Source organism: Chenopodium album, chromosome 2 (genome assembly GCF_948465745.1).
Source record: "Chenopodium album chromosome 2, dcCheAlbu1.1, whole genome shotgun sequence".
NCBI classification, from domain to species: Eukaryota; Viridiplantae; Streptophyta; class Magnoliopsida; order Caryophyllales; family Amaranthaceae; genus Chenopodium; species Chenopodium album.
The window spans coordinates 71,599,698-71,619,476 of record NC_137835.1 but is presented as its reverse complement, the minus strand read 5'-3'; the positions used below and the strand labels follow the sequence as shown (position 1 = coordinate 71,619,476).

The following is a 19,779-nucleotide window of genomic DNA, read 5'->3' as shown; positions in this document are numbered from 1 at the left end:
ACAAAGAAGAAGAAGAAAAAAAAAAAAAAAAAAAAAACACATGTAGAACAACCTTTAAGGCTCAGTGGCCTACGCTTTGTGTATAATTTCTTGACAAAAACTGAATAGTAGACGTTCTTTGGTACAAAAAGCTATTATAATTGTTTTATATTACGTTAATTAATAGCAGTACAAAGCAGTTCTTTAAGCTAATAGCAGCACCAAAACAAATCTATTGTATAACTGTATTTTATTAACTTAAAATAATAGCAATACAAAAGCAGTTCTTTTAACAAGCTCACAGAAAACATAAAAGAGTTACATAATCACTAACCTACCACCTTTTGGTAAAAAGAGCTGTAAGATCAAAGATGTGTAAATTGTTAATTACCGTCGAAAATAAAAATTCTGCTCCAAAATTAGGAAGAACTGCATTTTCTTCAGTTCCATTCTGCGACCTCTACAACAAGGAGCTCAAACTACAAAGCAAAGCTTGAATGAGCCAATGCGTAATCTCCATTTAACAGAGTATTGAGCCGCAAGCACGCTTTAAGTTTTAGGTCTGCATGCCTGCCAGTATCTGGCATCATGGATAAGACCTGAACAAACTTGATGATTGGTCGCAGTTGAATTTTGACACGAATTGTTATTCTGTTAAACTCAAACTCAACTCGTAATGTACATGATGTCCTCCTTTTTTATGGGTGTATCGTTGTCACCCTTTTTCACATTTCGCTTTTGCATTTGGTCTGGTTGGCCTCGCTAAAATGAAACAGAGAAAGAATCTCAGAATCTTATCAAGTAATAACATGGTTTATCAGAAAAATGATAGCATTCCAAAGCAACACTCATTGTATGCCCCCTAATGCATCGGCTAGGACAAACAAAGATAAATTGGTAATTGATCCTGTGTTATTTTGGTGCTACACAAGCATGTAGGGAAAAGGCTGCAAGAAAATTTTCAAAACCAGGTCTCTGATATAACTTCCTAGAGACTGCGCCAATGAATCGAGAGGGCAAGTATTCGATCTATATGGCTATTTGGCTACATTTACAACTCGTAAGTTTATTGTTTGATGAAGTATGTAAGCGGGTATAGTACATCCTGGTTTTCATAAAGATGAAAGGAGTTTAGGACACGTGTACTCTTAACAAAATGAAGATTCTTATTGTAAATTTATCTAAGAGCTATTTCATAGTCTGCTGAATGAACACGGTATTGTTACCTTTCTCAGCACAAAAGCCAGATATAAGTAAGCTACTTCCCACTCATCTGGTGACAACGTACCTGAAATTAGAAAGCAGGAGGGATCAATAATTTAGAAGTGAACCAAAAAATAGATCCTTTAGTAACCAAATTTGTGCATAAGATTGGAGATTACTGAGAGCCTTGAGAGGCAGAAAACAAGTCATTACAAATCCAACATGCATTGCTTTTTTCTTTGTTGCAGTCTTACAAGTTACAAAAACTACAGAGAGGGCAGGAAGAAATATCACCACCAAAGTATGGAACTCACTCTTATCATGGGTATCACCCAAAGCACCCAGCCTCCTCATAAGATCAACAAATTCTGGCTTCTTCAAATATTCTTCGACAAATTGATGATTGTTTTTGGCAAAGACTAGTTCAAAGTCATACTGCAAATAGAGACAGTATCATCAATGAAACTAGAGTACTAGACAATATATATAAACTTTGCAAGATCAAGCTCTTTAAAATATATTTTTTAAAGCTATTAAAAAAAAAAAAAAAAAAAAAAAAAAAAGGGTAAACGATACGGCCAAATTAAAAAAGTTGGTGAAAGATCAAGTTTATAAATAATATCAAACTGCTGCAAACCTGCAGTGAATGCACTCTAAATAATAAGGGAGGAAATCAGACATCAAATTACGAGTGTCAACTTTATGTAGACTTTCCTCTATAAACTTCTCTTTCTTCTTTCTCTATAAAATTGGCTCGGTTAATATAGGGCAAGACGAAGTCGTTTGGGATTGTTGGGCTCAAAATCTAATACAAAGAATTAATTAATTCTACATAGAACGACACACAAGATTAGGTTCACACTTCTCCCCTTCTCGCTTTAAATCAACACAACTAGCCTTTCTTCATTCACAACTTTTTCTTTCATTCGGAAATAAAATTCCCAAATTTTTGTTCTCTACATTTTTTTTCTTCTTTTTTCTAAATGTACATCTAATTAAAGCAACATAACTCTATACAACCTTCTTTCAAATCACAAACTCCACCATAGTAAGATTATTCCACAAAACCAATGAAAAGGGTCAACAAGGTTAACTTTGAGAATTTTGCCAAAAAAAAAAAAAAAAAAAAAAAAAAAAAAAAAAAAAAAAAAAGAAAAAAGATTAATCCGATGCTCTAGCTACCTAAAGGAATCTTCATCCCCCCCCCCCCCCTCCCAGTACAACAATAGGCAGTTTGATCCTTCTTTGTTAACCAACTGAGGAAACTTCTACAACATCAATTCCCCTAACAAAACCATTCCTTCCAAAGAAAGTACATCAGGTCCACACACCTACCTTGTACTTTTATCCTTCATAAACGTTTTTGTTGGATATAGTTGCAGTTGTTAAATGATGACACTCGTATCAATAGTTGCAGCATGAATCATTTGGTAAAACATATACTTTATAATTCACCCAAGTGACCCTTGATCCCTTCATGCACACCAGGTATGGTGCTAAAGAATACCTTGATAACATAGCATAAGGTGGGTTAGAAAATAGAGGTAACTGAACTCCTCTTCAAGTCAAGTACATTCATTAGCGAGAATCCTCTAAAGATCACCCGCATAACAACATTGTATGGTCACTCTCGAACTAGTGGGTAAACCAAAAGCCACATTAAGCTCGGCCGAAATCCAAGTGTAGTGCACCGTTCTTCGGCTATTTAATGATGACCATGCTTGGACTTCGGTCAAGCTTGATGCGACTCTTGTTCTACCCATTGGTTGTTCAAGAGCCAAACACATTAGGATGCAGATGATCTTTTGAGGACTCTCACTAATAGATATACATATGAGCTGAAGTGGAGTTCAATTATCTCTATTCTCCACCAAGACTTGCGCTAATTTCTAGGGCTATTTTCCAACACCATATCTAATTGACAAGAATGGAGCAAGGTCCACAAGGTTGAATTATATATGCTCCACCACATGATTCAATCGATACGGGTGCCTCATTCAAATAGCCAACAAAAACATTAATGAAGTAAAATTAGTGCATAGTGAGCTCATGACCAATAGAAAAATTTAAGATGGTAGTTTGGTGGGGGATTTGATGTCATAGATGTTACCAGTCTTCCCACCTACTGGTTTTCAAAGAAAGATGACGCTGCCCTTAAGTGTACCAAGGGGATAAGGATATATTACCATTGTTGAGAAAATGTCCTTAAAAAATAAGAATTAGTCTATTCATTGTTTGTCAACAAGGGTCCAAGTCCTTGCTCCCAAACCATCCATTCCATCTCATCGCTCTGAGGATACTAGTTTATCTTCTACTCCAATAGAGAAATTTATCACAAATCTTTAAACTTCAATTAATGGGATAAAAAACGAGTAAAAGGAGACCCAGGAGAAATTAGCCTCCATAACTACAAATTTTTGCAAATATTAGCACCCAGATGCATTCTAAGGTTTCTCAAGCATTCTTTCTTCTCCTCTCTGGTTTTTACCTTCACTTTTTAATATGCTTTATTTTGAATTGTACACATTGTATTAACTTTATTAAGTGTGAGAGAAGGTACATGAGTGCACATTATTTTCTTTCTTTTTATTTTTGTTTGTATTAGGATTGTTAGAATATAATATTAATTATAATCTACTTTATTGTATATATCTATTTATGCCATGTATTTATCTAGTGCATGTAAATAGGAAGGATAGCCGTAGATTAGCTCGGTTAGTTCCCTAATCTAAGCCTCAATTATAGGCCTAACTATTCTCGTAGAGTTGTATATATTCTGCCAATATTTTGAATGAAGGCAGACTATTACATTCAATCTTTCTTCATGGTATCAGATTAAAGGTTACGACCTTGGCTTCACCTTCCCTAACAATCGCCCACCCACCATTACCTTCTCTATCTTCCGATGCTAATAATGTCTTCCGAATCCTCAAAATTTCACCCCGCTCTCACCATCACCAATGTCAAATCTCTCATTCCCATAACATTGGATGATCAGTCTTGGGCTACCTTGTTCAAGGAACTCGTTAGGGTCCATGATTTATATCATCATATCATTCCTCCAACGGAGGCAACGGAGATTGCCGCCTATCAAGCCACCAAAGCTGCTGATCCGGCTCTATGGAAGCGTCTTGATGCCGCGGTTTTGAACTGGATTTGTGGAAACATATCCCCCGATCTCCTTCATGCCATTCTTCTCAAAGATGACACCGCCCAAGGGGCTTGGGCTCGTCTCAAATCGATGTTTCAAGACAACAAAGCCTCTCGTGCCACCCACCTTGAGGAGGAACTTGCCGATCTCGTCTTCGAGAATTTCTCATCCATTGATGCCTACTGCAATCATATAAAATCTTTTGCTGATCGTCTTGCTGATGTCGATGCCCCTCTCTCCGAAAGCCGCCCGGTCCTCAAGCTCACTGCCGGATTACCTGAAGCCTATGCCGGCACGGTGGACATAATTCAGAACCAAGAACCGCTGCCTTCATTCGAAAGTTGTCGTTCTCGCCTCAAACTTGCTGAACGGACTATTAAAAATCGGCTAGCCAAGGAGGGTGGTTCAAGCAACCGCACCCAAGCTCTCGTAACATCCACCGTTGCGCCTCTTCTTCCTCAAATCCCTCTGCTTCAAAAAGGGGGAAGCAAAAGAAGTCAAATTCTTCTAAAGGTTCTGGCAAGGGCCGAAATCACTCCAATTCTTCACTTGGGGCCCAACAGCAACCCCCCTTACATGGCCCACATGTGCCGTACAGTTGGCAGCAAACTCCTTGGGCCTATGCTCCATGGGTTCCTCCCTGCCCATATCCGGCCTCTTCATAGGCTCCAAGATCGGCAGCAGCGCAGCCTTCTGGTTCTCGTCCAGCTGGGCTTGGACTTCTGGGCCCACGTCCCCAAGCTTACAATGCTATGGCTCCTACGGGCACTTACTCTCCCACGGACATTGAAGCGGCAATGAATGCACTCTCAAGTGGCTACTCTTAACCTGACAACAACTACTACATGGATACCGGTGCCACGGCTCATATGACTTCCGATCAAGGTATATTTTCCTCTTATTTTAATTCGAGCAATATAAATGATAACATTGTTGTGGGAAGTGGACATTTAATTCCAATTGTTGGTCACGGTAGTACTACTTTACCATCACCCCACCCACCCTTTCAATTGAAAAATGCGTTACATGCTCCTAAATTAATTAAGAACTTAATATTTGTCCAAAAAAAATTCCACCGATAACTCAGTTTCCGTTGAATTTGACCCTTATGGCTTTTTTGTGAATGATTTACAGACGGGAGTCAAAATAATGAGATGTGACAGTGGCGGTGACCTATATCCTATCTTCTCAAAAACTCAAGCCAATCCTCCCGTCAATAATTCAGCTTTTACTGCTATCTCCTCCGATCTATGGCATAACCGCTTAGGACATCCCGGTGATGTTGTGCTTCGTTCTCTTAGTAAAAATAAATTCATTGATTGTAATAAGGCTTGTAAGAGTTTTTGTTCTTCTTGTCCTCTTGGGAAACTTGCAAAATTACCTTTTCATGATTCTATGTCAAACACTGTTTTTCCATTTGATATTATTCATAGTGATCTTTGGACTTCGCCTATTGTGAGTTCTTCTAGCCATTGTTATTATGTGCTTTTTCTTGATGATTACAATAAATTTTTGTGGACTTTTCCTATTGCTAAAAAATCTCAAGTCAAACATTTGTTTAAATCTTTTCATAGCCTTATAAGCACACAATTTAATCGTAACATTAAGACTTTCCAATGTGACAATGGAACAGAATATATCAATGGCACTTTTAATGAGTTCTTTGATCAAAATGGTATGCTATTCCGCCTCTCTTGCCCTCATACCTCTCCTCAAAATGGAAAAGTCGAGCGACACATAAAATCAATTAACAATATCATACGGACCTTACTTGCACATGCTTCTTCACCTCTCTCATTTTGGCATCATGCTCTAGCCATGGCCACTTACCTTCTAAACATACTTCCAACCAAAATTCTAGGATTTAAGTCTCCAACTCAAATTCTATATCAATGTGATCCTATCTACTCGGAGTTACGTGTTTTTAGTTGCCTATGTTTTCCTCTTTTCCCATCCACTTCCATTCACAAGTTGCAACAAAGGTCAACCCCTTGTGTATATCTTGGTCCCGCTCCAAATCATAGAGGTTCTAAGTGTTATAATATGTCAACTGGCAAGATACTCATATGCCGTCATGTGAAATTTATTGAGCATGAATTCCCTTTTGCTAAACTTCACACTCCTCATATTGATGATTACAACTTTCTAGATGTCAATCCTCTTGTTAGTTATATGCAACAACACTCACCTAATGATTTGGCACAGCCCACTCATCATGCGCACCAAGCAGACCCACCTAATTCCCCTCCTCACTATCTTGGGCCGCACGCCAGCCCACCTCTCCCTAGTCCTCATTCTGCTGGGCCGCACGCAAGCCCGGCTCCTTCTCCTCCTCCCTTTCCTAGGCCTCACTCATCAAACCCATCTCACTCAAATGGCACTGTCCATCTCCAAGGACTCCAACAGCAGCCCAATTCGACACCTCCCTCTGCCCACCGAACTGGGCCGGCCCAAAATTCCCACATAGATCATCCAACTCCTACTCTCACACCCATTCCTTTACAGCCCTCCCATTCTACGACCACTAGAGCTAAAAATGGAATCTACAAACCCAACGCCAAATATGCTTCCAACCTAGCTTCCACGACTACCACTACCATATCTCCTTTACCCAAAGACCCGGTTAGTGCTATTCGTGACCCTAATTGGAAAGCGGCAATGTTAGATGAATTTAATGCTCTAATTGAAAATAAAACATGGAAATTGGTACCTAGGCCACCGAGTGTCAATGTTATTAGATCAATGTGGATTTTTCGTCACAAAAAGAATTCTGACGGTTCTTTTGAGAGACATAAAGCCCGTCTTGCAGGTGATGGAAAAACTCAACAGCAGGGTGTTGATTGTGATGAAACCTTTAGTCCGGTTGTAAAACCGGCTACTATTCGTACTGTTCTTACCATTGCTATCTCCAAATCTTGGCTTATTCATAAGTTAGATGTCAAGAATGTTTTCTTACATGGTAATCTCAATGAAACCGTCTACATGCATCAACCTATGGGGTTCCGTGATAAAAGTCGACCTGATCATGTGTGTTTATTGGAGAGATCTCTTTATGGTCTCAGCGAAGCCTGTTATCAGCGTTTTGCGGATTTTGTAGCCACTATTGGTTTTCTCACAGTACATCTGATAACTCATTGTTCATTTACAGGCAGGGCTCGGATATGGCTTACCTCTTATTATATGTTGATGATATTATCCTTACCGCCTCTTCTCACAGGTTAAGGAAGCATTTCATGGCTCTTTTGAGTGGCGAGTTTGCTATGAAGGACTTAGGTCCTCTCAGTTTTTTTTTTTGGAATTGCGGTTACCCGTAATGATAATGGTATGTTCTTGTCTCAGACTCAGTACGCCACAGAGATCATAGACCGAGCTGGCATGGCTAATTGTAGTCCTTGTGCTACTCCGGTTGACACCAAACCAAAACTCAGTGCTTCTGCAGGTTCTCCATGTGACGACCCGTTTAAGTACCGCAGCTTGGCCGGTGCTTTGCAGTACCTTACTTTCACCGGACCCGACATCTCTTATGCCGTGCAGCAAATTTGTCTCCATATGCATGATCCAAGGCACGAGCATATGAATGCTCTCAAGCGTATTCTACGCTATTTACAGGGTACATTATCTTTTGGTCTTCACCTATATAAATCCTCTCTGAATAAATTAATTTCTTTTACTGATGCTAATTGGGGAGGATGTCCGGATACTAGACGATCTACTTCCGGCTACTGTGTTTATCTAGGTGATAATTTGATTAGTTGGTCATCCAAAAGGCAACTTTATCAAAATCCAGCGCTGAGGCCGAGTACAGAGGAGTTGCTAATGTTGTTTCCGATTCTTGTTGGATCCGAAACTTATTACTTGAGCTTCATTGTCCTATACATAAAGCTACTCTGGTTTATTGTGATAATGTGAGTGCCATTTATTTATCACGAAATCCGGTACAACATCAACGTACCAAAAATATTGAGATGGACATTCATTTTGTGAGGGAAAAAGTTGCTAAAGGCGAGGTACGGGTTCTACATATTCCCTCTAGATATCAGATTGCGGACATTTTCACCAAGGGATTACCTCGTATTTTATTTGAAGATTTTCGAGCCAGTCTCAGCGTTCGTGATGCTCCCGTTTCGACTGCGGGGGTGTGTTAGAATATAATATTAATTATAATCTACTTTATTGTATATATCTATTTATGTCATGTATTTATCTAGTGCATGTAAACAGGAAGGATAGCTGTAGATTAGCTCGGTTAGTTCCCTAATCTAAGCCTCAATTATAGGCCTAACTATTCTCGTAGAGTTGTATATATTCTGCCAATATTTTGAATGAAGGCAGGCAATTACATTCAATCTTCCTTCAAGGATAAGTTTTCCAATTATAATTACTTGATACATGGGTGCTTTTGGCAAATAAATATGTATTTCAAACACTTATTTTAACTCGTAGTACTAAGTGACTTAGAATTGTTCTATCCGTTCCAAAATTTGACTTTTAGCACCAATTTTTGTTAATATATGAAAGTAAATGTTAGTATATATGATGATTGATCCATCTAATATATTTTTCAAATATTACACATTTTTAATGCTTACAAACATATAGTTAAAATATATTATTAGTCAAACTCATGCAGCATATTTTGACTCGATATGCTTGCTGACGCATGAATTTGACTAATAATACATTTTAACTATAAATGTGTAATATTTGAAAAATATATTAAACTATCTCCCAAACTTCCTTTCTCAAGGTTCCAACAACATAATCAGAAGGCGATAGATCAAACATCTTTTTGTACTGATTATTAGACATTTTTTCAATATATTAGATGGATTTTTTCAATATATTAGATGGATTTTTCAAATATATTAGATAGATCAAACGTCACTTTGTACTGAATATACTTGTATTAGATAGTTAAATATTTTTTTACCTATATTTAGCATTTTAGGGCCAAATGAGAAATTCCTTAAAATGAGAAAGATAAGAAGGATTTTATGTGCATACTTTTGTACTTAATATGCATATTTTTTGAACTAAATGTGCAAAAAAAAAAAAAAAAAAAAAAAAAATCGATATGCATAAATTTTGAATATAATGTAGACATTTTCTGATTTTCCAGAAAATTCAAAATTTTTATTACTCGTAGTTCACAAAATCAATTTTGCACATCTAGTGAAAAAAAAAATGCACATTTAGTGTGTTTTTTTTTTTGCACATTTTATCCTTCTCATTTAAAGAATCTTATCATTGGATCCCATTAGCAGCATTCATAGAGGTTAATTAATCATAAAAATTATCATTAACAGCATTCATAGAGGTTAATTACAAATTACAACATAAGATTTGTAAATGCCATATAAAAAGACAGCATTAATGACATAAAGAAGGCGATCAAACTAAAGTAACTGCAGTCATGGTGACTCAAATGTTAAATGCCATATAAAAAGACAACATTAATGAAGGAAGCTTTCATGCATAAAATAAAGGAGTAAAATTAGTATCATTGATGTTTGGAAAAGATTTTCATATCTATTATACAATTTTAGAGTTTTTTCCCCTACTTTTATCCACAACACTACAAATCTACAATCCTCAAAATATATGCACTTATTTTTTACTTTATTTTTGAATATCTTTGTACTATGGTTTTTTTTTTTAAAAAAAAAAATCATAACTTCCACTTCTATATATTTAAAAATAAAAAAAAAATAAAAAAATAAAAAAAAACACCAATTACTTCTTTTCAAACCACCCATAACTACCAATTACAATTATTCAAAGACTATTTTTCATCTCAAGATATATATATACTCCGTGCTTTAGCTCAGGTAGATTCTAGTTCAGATAAATTGACAGTAGAAAAAGGTTTAAGGCATTAGTATCGATGACATGAGAGTAAACGAATAACATTTCCCCTCCATGTGTTTATTACCTATTTGGAGCTTATCCTCCATGCTAATAAGTTTTCTTTCTACAAGTAACAACACACTTTTTACACCTTTGTTTTATCAACATGAGAGTTTAGTAAGCAAATCTACCCATAATAGACTGTAAATTGCTTGCTATAAGACTAACATTTCTGCATTTTTCTGAACTGAAATGATGGCTAGGGGACACCAGTGTTTGAAAAGCGCCTAGGCGCAAGGCGAAATGGGGTAAGGGCTCAACTTGGTCTGGCGAGGCCTTTTTAGTTAGGTGCATGAGGCGCACCAAAAGCGCACACGGCGCACCCGAAGCGCACACGGCGCACCAGGAGAAACTTCTGCCAAATTTTTTTAACTGCTTGTACAGTGCGCCTCTGAGGCGCACCTTAGGCGCAGTTAGGCACTGCATGACCCTTCTCGCTTCAGCGCGCCTTGAGTTTTTTTTTATCCATTGGGAGACACAAATAATATGCTGATCAAAGAATGCCAGAAAGTAATCCATACCTCTTCAGCCAGTGCCTTGAAGACATGGAAAGGGACAACCCATTCAGGACAATCAACAGCATCCTATAAACAGAATTTAGACATTGATAAGACACAATGCTAAGAAAAGGAAAGAGTAATAATTATGGTTGCAACGAATCCTCAAAGTGAAAAACCAAATCTGAAAAAAAGCACTTCCAATTCTTGACTTACAAAGTACTGTATAAACAATTACACCATTTCTATATGGGGATATTTGGATAAATTAGAAGAAATGACCAATAAAAGCTGTTAGGTCAAAGATAGGAATATAGGATTCCCAACAAACACTAAAAGGATGGATACTTGCAGCACGCAGTCATGTAAAATGCTCTAATTTTGGTCAGATAAGGCCACCTATCTCTGGTGGATAGTATTACTTAGGAAATGGTGAACTAAATGCATAATAATTTGGAAAATTTGCCAATTACAAATTACAGCCATTTAATCTCTGTATTTTACAAATTGCAGCCATTTAAAAATAATTGTAAATTGCAGCCCAAAAGTACTAATAACTTGTTAATTGCCACCCAAATTAATTATTTCATCGATTTGTGTGCTGAAAAATGTTCCGTAGAGGTGTTAGGGGTCGTTTTAGCTCTTTAGGATACGAATTGAGCTCGGAATTGACAAGAAAATAGCATAAGTGCCTCGTTTTGCATATCAAAAACTGATTTAATTTGTGTGCAACTATTTTTGCTGGGAAAATGAGGCACTTCCGTTAAGTTTTTTGCCAATTTAGAGCTCAATTTGGGCACTTAAAAACTAAAATGACCCCTAAAACCTTGACATGATTTATTTCGGCATGCAAATCGGTGTAAAACTTGGATTGGGTGGCAGTATACAATTTATTAGGCTTTTGGACTGCAATTTGCAAAAAAAAATAAAAATTAATGGCTAAAAATTGTAAAATACAAACTTTAAATGGGTGCAATTGACAAATTTTCCTAATAATTATGGTAGATATTTATGGTGAATTGTCGGAACAAATTACGTAAACATTGATAAAAGAAAAACTTTGACAAACACATACCTCTAAGTGAAACTTGTATCGGATACCAAAAGGATTGGATGCTTTAAATTTCTGAAGCCAAAAACAGTAATTAGTCATGGGAGGAGCAATTTTCAGCAACCAGAGAAAAATAAATAAATAAAAAACCAGATGGATGTTAATATAAAAGCAAGAAACAGTTACCTTATCAGCATAATCCTCATCAAATCGTATCCAGTAGACACTGTTTCCAAATTTTAAACCTTCCGCTGCATGTTATTTAAGAAGAATTAGGATTAATTTAAGCAAAGTCTAATCATCCCAAGATAATACAACTCTTCAACCCTTCTTTCAGGTGTACACTATTATTCTTTAAAGTTTCCAATCAATTTATCACAGGCAAACCTGTAAAAATTACACGTTACATTAAAATTTGCTTCCATTTCGGCACAAGACTTTCAACCAAAATGGCATAAAGGAGGGCTTTAGATATGGTAAAATAGTAAAAATCAATTTAAGATATATCATATATATGATAGATTGTTAAAACCCAGATGTATCGTGACCTAATGAAAATCACTGAATTTGAGAAATGCAAAGACGTCACTATATCAAGCATAGATCTTAAGAGAGAGCAGCTACTATCACCCTATTCAACTAAGTCTCTGTCAAACATAAAGATAAAGACCTCAACAAGAATGTTCAGAAATTCAATGACAGTAATTAGATTATTCATACCAACACTCAAAACCGTGTAGACTTGAAACCTACAAGTATTATATTAGGATGTGAGGGAACAAAGGAAAGACACTAACAGCCAGGTGAAGATGAATTAAAAGCATGCATCTTACATAGAGTTTGTGTGAGGAGAAGATATTTTCTAGTCTGTAATTACCATCAATTTGGCTACCTATATAAAATTACTTTGTGGTTGATTGATTAAAAATAGGAAGTGTTTTTCTTCCCATGTTCCATTTCCTAAAAGATTTTTTTTAAAAAATGTTTAAATGATCATAGGATGTAAAACAAGGACTAAGTAAGAAACATACTCCATTTTGTGGGGAGTAGAACTTCTTATAATTTTGTCAACTAAACAACTCTATAGTTTTTCAGTTCTCATGAACTTCCACTACCAATAAATTTGTCAATTAGATAAAAACTAATTAGAGCAATTATTTAAAAAAGGAAGAAAAGGAAAGATAACCTCATCATCAGCAAGAAAAATTGCTTAATCATACCATCAACTTCTTTCAAAACAATAGTACCATGATCAGAATCAGTCTACTAGCTAGTCCGTATTAGCATATACAACTATATGTTAAGGCAAAGCAAGAATTATGTGAACTAAAGGTTTACGGGTTTTAGGCCGTAATTAAAAGGCACTAGGAGCTTCTTTGAGTACGATATTCAGCATGAGAGAACCTAAAAATCACTGTATAGTATTATCTTATCTGGGAATGAAGGATATCTTTGTATACAATAATCAGTGTAAAAATGCCAAAAGTTTGAAAAACAGTACATCTGCTTGAACTTTCACTACATCTCATGTACATTGTACAAAAAGTCACAAACAAGAGTGTTTATAAAATAATAGAAGAAACCTTCTCTGTACTTCTTGACAATAACATTGGCATCAGGCATTGTTCCAATCAAGATGCCACCAGGTCGAAGCAATGCTGAAATGTTAGCCAAAGCTCGCCGTGCACGTGCCTCAGTAGACCATGAATAGTGCAAGGCAAACTGCAAATATCAAAGAATTGGGGAAAAACAAAAAAAAAAAAAACAAGTATTCAATTTAACAATACAGAAGGATTGTATCATTGTACACTAAAATAATTAAAATTTATGAGAGAAACAAGGACCAGCCTCTAAATCTAAGATCAGAGAAATTGTATTCACTGTCAACGTTTTCATCCCTAATGAAGCTGAGACTAGGTCCAAAGTCCCCACACGGTTGAAAATTTTGTTGTTTATTAAAATATGAAAGGTAATCTCGCCTAGCAGGTCCCTTCAATGATGTTAGGCTAACTTATGTAATTAACAAAGAACTTCTAGGGCTTATGGAGTCTAAATTTGACAAGGTAGGATAAAAAGACAAAAAGTAACCTGGCAACTGCAAAGGTCAAAGGGGCCATCCTCTGCCAATGCTCTGTCCAGTCGAACCTGAAATAATCAGAAAATACTGAGAATCATAACAAGTACATCTATGTCCCAAAAACTCAGTAGTTAATGATATTATTAGCTGTTAAAAGGCGCATTATTATTCATATATGACTTATAAAGTAACAAATCTTCACAATTAACTGATATCCAGTCTAAACTACCTCAAAGCAATCTCCACATAAGAGGCGGGCTGGGAATTTAAACTTTTTGCGACGCTGATTCTGATCTGCATCGCCATTATACCGCGTACGACAATCTTCTATCTGCACAGTTTCTAATTTTAAACTAGATTGCAATACAGTGAAAAAGATCTATAGCATTAAGTGCTTGTCTGAGTAATTTGTCATCAGATACTTATATCACTGAAGCAGCAATAAAACAAATGAGCTACTAATTACTACAAGTAAGATTTTATGCCATACCGAGCCTTCAGCAATATCAATTCCAACATAATATCCAATCTTTGCCTTGTCCCATTTTATAAGATCCCCACCCTAATACATGGTGAGATAGAGAAACAATCAGTACATTGTTGTACAATCACATCATCAAACAATAACTACTAACCAGATTAAACCTAATTCACCTTTCCACATGCCAGATCAAGAACAGCATTCCCAGGACGAGCATAAAGCTGAATTAATACACTTTTAATCTGCAAAAGCAAAACAAATGTGAGGGATTTCCATTATAAATTCCTAAAGAAAATCTCATATAAAATTCACAAAATATACCCAATTGTTAAGTTTCTTCAAATGAATAATAGGACTCGCTTCTCGTTCTTCCAATGTCTGGTTTGTTCTTGCACTGTAATGATCAGCTACTTTCCGAGCAAAAATTTTTGTACTCTCATCCTCAAGGAATACCCCATCTCCTAAATTACCATTAACAATATATTATTCAATGATCCAAAATACAAAGCCTTACTCTAAATATAATTACACCCTCCCAACCAGTTTTTTTTTTTATGGTGTATAGAGAGCTACAAAGGGAAAATGATATAGACGAGATTTGATTCTTGACTACCAACCCCAAGACTTTAACCAACTAAACTAGCTGACACCCACACGAGGGTATTAAATTACACCCGAGTGTAGGATTGAATTTACCAGCAAAAGACAAACCTTTCTTTTGAAGCAAAGAACTACAATTACATTGTCCACCATTTTAATGATGCCCAGAAAATTACATTGATTTTAAGATAAAAATTGCCACTATAAGCGAACCCGAAAACAAATACTTCGTATATTACAATTCTAATTTACACAAGTTTTAGTATGATATTCTCAACACTTTCTTAACTGAAGTACAGCTGAGAAAACAGCCAATCAATTGTAAAATAAGAAAATAAAAATCAATGAAAATATTACAAAAACCTAAATTAATTCATCAAATAAACAAGATTATAAATTTGTGACAAAAAATACAAGAAAAATACCTTCTGGGTTGGGTTTGGATCGAGATTGAGGAGGACCAGATGGAGAACCTTGATACCCACGTTTCATTGCTTAAAATTACAACAAATTTGAGGTCTTTTATATCAAAATTAATCAAACAAATGTGGGAAAATTGTGGGGAAGAAACTAGATTAACTGAATTGAAGTTGGTGTGAGTAACAGTATAAGTTGAGTGGAGGGAAAGAAGGTTAGAAATTCTCCAAGAATGTCTTTGTGAGAGAGAGAGGGAAGAGAGAGAGGAGGGAAGGAGAAACTGAATTTATGTGTTTAGTAATTTGGTGGAATTATAGAAATGAATCAAATGATAATCACATTAATCACAATTATATCATTAAGTTTAGTAAACAATCTCCCCTAATTGAGAGGAATTATGGAAATAATAATCACATTAATCACAATCATATCAATAAGTTTAGTAAACAATCTCCCTTAATTGAAAGTAATTGTGGAAATAATCATAATATGACAATTATTTGGGGGTATCTTTCCAAATTGGAAATTGTTATGCTAAATACTCTGTAACATATTATTTTCGCATAGTTAGTCAACCGTAAAATTGGATTTAGATATGAAGATTGGTTAGTTATTACTAGTCTTAACAAGAGAATACATTCATTTCATTGAATTCTTATTAAAAATATATTTGGAATTTTGGATGATCAACAACAATTTAACCATTCTAAAACGCAAATTACGAATTATTATGTGATTTTCATTAGTCACAATTAATTAAACATCTTATGTTCCAAAAAAATTTTATCAATATCTTTTTTAGTAAAAATGGAGAAGAGTCAAAGCACCTTCTTGGCATTGTAGTTATGCTTAATACTTGTTTGACACTTAGAAATGCAATTAAGATAATGCCTAAATAGTATATTTTAAGTATCTTTAAAATTCCGGACCAAGATTTGTCTCCAAAAAAAAAAAGTTGGAGACCAGGATAACTATGGGGTTAACAAATTTGAAAGGTTTGATAAATGGTCTCAAAAACTAAGTATTAAACGAATATTTGTATGTGTAAACATTTAGTGTTATGCTATCAACTCCAATTACTACTCATTGTTACTTGCAGTCGGCTTGTGGCTTGCCTACATGTTAATGAATTTGATGGGAAACTTCCCTAAACACAAAAAAATTCTTCAATAAAAGCAAAATGAATAAGTTAGGGATGCTTTAGCATTGGAGAAAATAAGAGTTTTTCATATTGCCAAATGCCAAGTATCTAATGTCATTTGCTTTGTTAACTATTGGAAGTCATGAATAGGCATTAACGGCTGAAGATTTCCTTCATTGTTGATCAGTTAAATTTTCTCTATAGTTGAAATTTTCTCAAGCTTTATATTCCTCCATTTTCCATGATAAACACCTATCATTTTTAAGTTAACCATTCCCTTTATTGCAATATTTAATCTTAGGTTTTTTGTGATGAATGTTTTGTATAACATTAATCGTGCAAGCTGGTGGTGCGAGAAGGTGAAGAATGACGAAGGAAATGGAATGAAAATGGTGCAGTCACTAAATGTGGATAAGAAGAGGGGGGAGGAACTGTGAAGAAGTGAAGGTGGATATATATATAATCAGGATCATGTGAGAACCTAGATCTATAATAGGAACTAGGAACTCATCATAACCATTTATCACTCTCAATCGGACGGCTCACGTTTCACCCGCCTTTTTCAATCTCATTAAGGGCATTTTTGTAATTTAGAGCATTGAATGACCTCCGTTCTAATTCGCATACACACTTCATTTTTTATTTCTCTCCTCTTTAGATTTTCCCTCTCTTCCTCAGAGTCCTCTCAAGAGGCGATTATTTTCTACGCTCTTCCATTTCTTCACTCTACAATTTCTTCGCATTTTCTCACCAATTTCTCGCAAAGGTATGTAAATTTTGGTTTCATTTTGTATTTGCTCAATTTTGAAACTTGTTTTTGCGATTTTTATTGTGAAAATTTGGTTATGCGGTTTTTGATTGTGAAAATTAGGGTTTCTCGTTATTGAATTATGTGTTCGACCTTTATGATTTCGATTGATATATTAGGGATTTTAATATGTTTGTGTATTTGCAATTTCAATTGTTAAAATTAAAAAAAAAATTCACTTATTTATTGGAGAATATGCGATTGCAATTGATTTATACATTATTATGTAATCTACTTTTTTCAACTTAGATGTTAGTACTGGGTTGTTTATGTTGAGATATATACTTTTAAGTAATTTTTCACTAATTAAGCTAATTAGTGGTTCATCATCTCAATATTATTTTCGATTGTGGTTCATCCTCTGCATCTTATCTTTACACATTGTTGATCTCTTCGTCAAGTAAGCTATTTGTTTGGTTTTTTGAATTTGATTGATTTTAGAGGTTTTGTTTAATGTTCAAAAACTAGGTTTTAATCAATTTTTTTGTATTTAGTTAGGTTTTCAATTGAATTTGTCTCTGATCATTCTTATTTTTGGTTGAGGTTTTATAATTTTGATTCTATTGCTGGATAATTGAGTGGTTATATGTCATATTGCAGCTTGTAATAAGCTAAAACTAGATGGAGAGGTTTGGAAATTAGTCAATTTTGTAAAAGTGGATTTGTCACTGCTATTTCTTATGATGCTCAATTCCCAGTATCATTTGTGGATTTTTTTTTTAATTATTGAAGCTAATAATGATTTGAATGATATGTTTTTATTCGTTTTGACCCTTTAATAATTAAATACAATTGGATTTGACAAAGGAAATGCAATGCTGCTGCTACAGTTAATTTTGAGTTGAGAGGGAAGCATAGATATGATCTATAATATCAATAGTATTGGTATATGTTAACTTTGTGCAATTGCCATGTAATTATGTTCTTTTTTTTATAGATATATACTATAGAAATATGCAAAACATGGTCAGCACATTGTGTCATGATTACTGTAAAAACAAGACACTGTTGTAGTTTGACTCAAAGTTGTAGATATTATTGAATGACATGCATATTTGTGGTTTCTCAAGATCCTTGGCCTACTATTTAGCATATATCTGTTGAACCATTCTCTGATCGACAAGCAATAAAGATCAAAGCTTTAGCTCTAACATGATACTAACATGATAGAGAAAAATAATAAGCAACTTAAACATGATAATAGAAAGCAATAAATAACATCCTAACATGATAGTAGGAATTAAAATAATATAAGCATGCTTTCTAAAAATATAGAGCAATAAAATTACTAACTTTGTTGCCTCGTATCTCTTTATATATCAAAACAATACACACGTTAGTAAATTCAAGGAAAATATTAAATCAAACAATTAATTTAAATAATTAAAATAGGGATTTGGGACCAAACCCTCAGAAATTATCAACCTTTCACGTCTAGGGAGAAGACAACTTCGAGCTTGGCTAGATATGTCTAAGTCTCGTGAAGGAGAAATGTTGTATTTGAAAAGGCAAGGCTTAGAAAATAAAGAAAGAAGGAAAGAATAAGTTTCTAGCCTTTAAACAGAAGAGAATAGATGATTGTTGATGATTGAAAACGGGAAATAAAGACCCTATTTAAAGAGAAAATAGTCCCAAAACGATAAAAAAAAAATCGAATTCGATTCGGAGTAAAACTGCTCCCATCGCGGCGCGAAAGGCTCCATCGCGACGCGATGAGTCCTGTCGTTTTGCGATGGAGAACGATTTATCTAAAATCCATACAGAATCCTTAATCTAATAAAATTAGATTAATTAAAGTTCGTACTTATCTTCTAAAATCAGATTTAATCATTTTAAACACTTTTTTTTTTATTCCAAATTAAACTTATTATCTTTTCTAAATAAAAGTAAAAGTATAATTATTATCATCGGGTTTGGTTTTGGGGAGACATTTTTATGTGTCTACAAAGAGCCTTCTAGATTATTTTAGAAGATTAAAGTCAATCCTAATGACTTTAGGAATAACAAATAATGGGCCCTCCACTTGATGATTGGCCGTATATAAAACTCGTTTCGAGCCCAATTTAGTATTTTTTCCATAACTTCCTCATTATTCATCGGTTAGTTGGACTCGAGTATAGTGAATAAAGACGTCAGATTTCGAGCTTAGAGCGTCGGAATCGAATCTTAAAAGTAGAGCCAAAATTTAGGAATTGGCGAGACGGGAAAATGCTTCAAGTAACAAGTAAAAACCCTACCACGCGAAGGTTAGGGAAGTGCGCCAAATAGAAACGCGCCACGTGGCAGCACATATGGCACATCGAAACCCAACAATAGTTTTGTTGGATTGGACTCGAAAAGAGCTTTCCAACGATATATTATAAGCCCAATCCAAGGGATGCCTTTTCTAACACCTTACTCAAGTGAACAATCCCAACGTATGCCTTGGCTATTTATAAGGAGTGCTTCCTTGTGAATTCCACGCATC

At 35.1% G+C, this 19,779-nt stretch overlaps 1 protein-coding gene across 1 annotated transcript; it reads right to left on the bottom strand.

Moving 5' to 3' along the window:
* Positions 1-214: 214 nt before the first annotated feature.
* LOC145600342 (mRNA cap guanine-N(7) methyltransferase 1-like) lies at positions 215-15,654 on the bottom strand. The gene is made up of 13 exons (XM_081656256.1): positions 15,372-15,654; positions 14,668-14,807; positions 14,520-14,588; positions 14,356-14,427; positions 14,095-14,196; positions 13,877-13,933; positions 13,372-13,510; positions 11,975-12,039; positions 11,813-11,863; positions 10,762-10,824; positions 1,497-1,617; positions 1,206-1,267; positions 215-741 (listed from the first exon to the last, which is right to left on the bottom strand). Exons 1-13 carry the CDS (start codon positions 15,436-15,438, stop codon positions 646-648), a joined length of 1,104 nt encoding a protein of 367 aa, XP_081512382.1. The 5' UTR covers positions 15,439-15,654; the 3' UTR covers positions 215-645.
* Between the last annotated feature and the right edge of the window lie 4,125 nt (positions 15,655-19,779).

What these genes read in the sequence shown, in the direction of transcription:
- LOC145600342 (XM_081656256.1), bottom strand. Translation starts at nt 15,438, where the DNA reads ATGAAACGTGGGTATCAAGGTTCTCCATCTGGTCCTCCTCAATCTCGA. An exon ending in TTGATATTGCTGAAGGCTCG is followed by an intron (nt 14,197 to 14,355) that starts GTATGGCATAAA and finishes GAAACTGTGCAG; the next exon opens with ATAGAAGATTGTCGTACGCG. An exon ending in TGGCTTTTGTGCTGAGAAAG is followed by an intron (nt 742 to 1,205) that starts GTAACAATACCG and finishes GTTTCATTTTAG; the next exon opens with CGAGGCCAACCAGACCAAAT.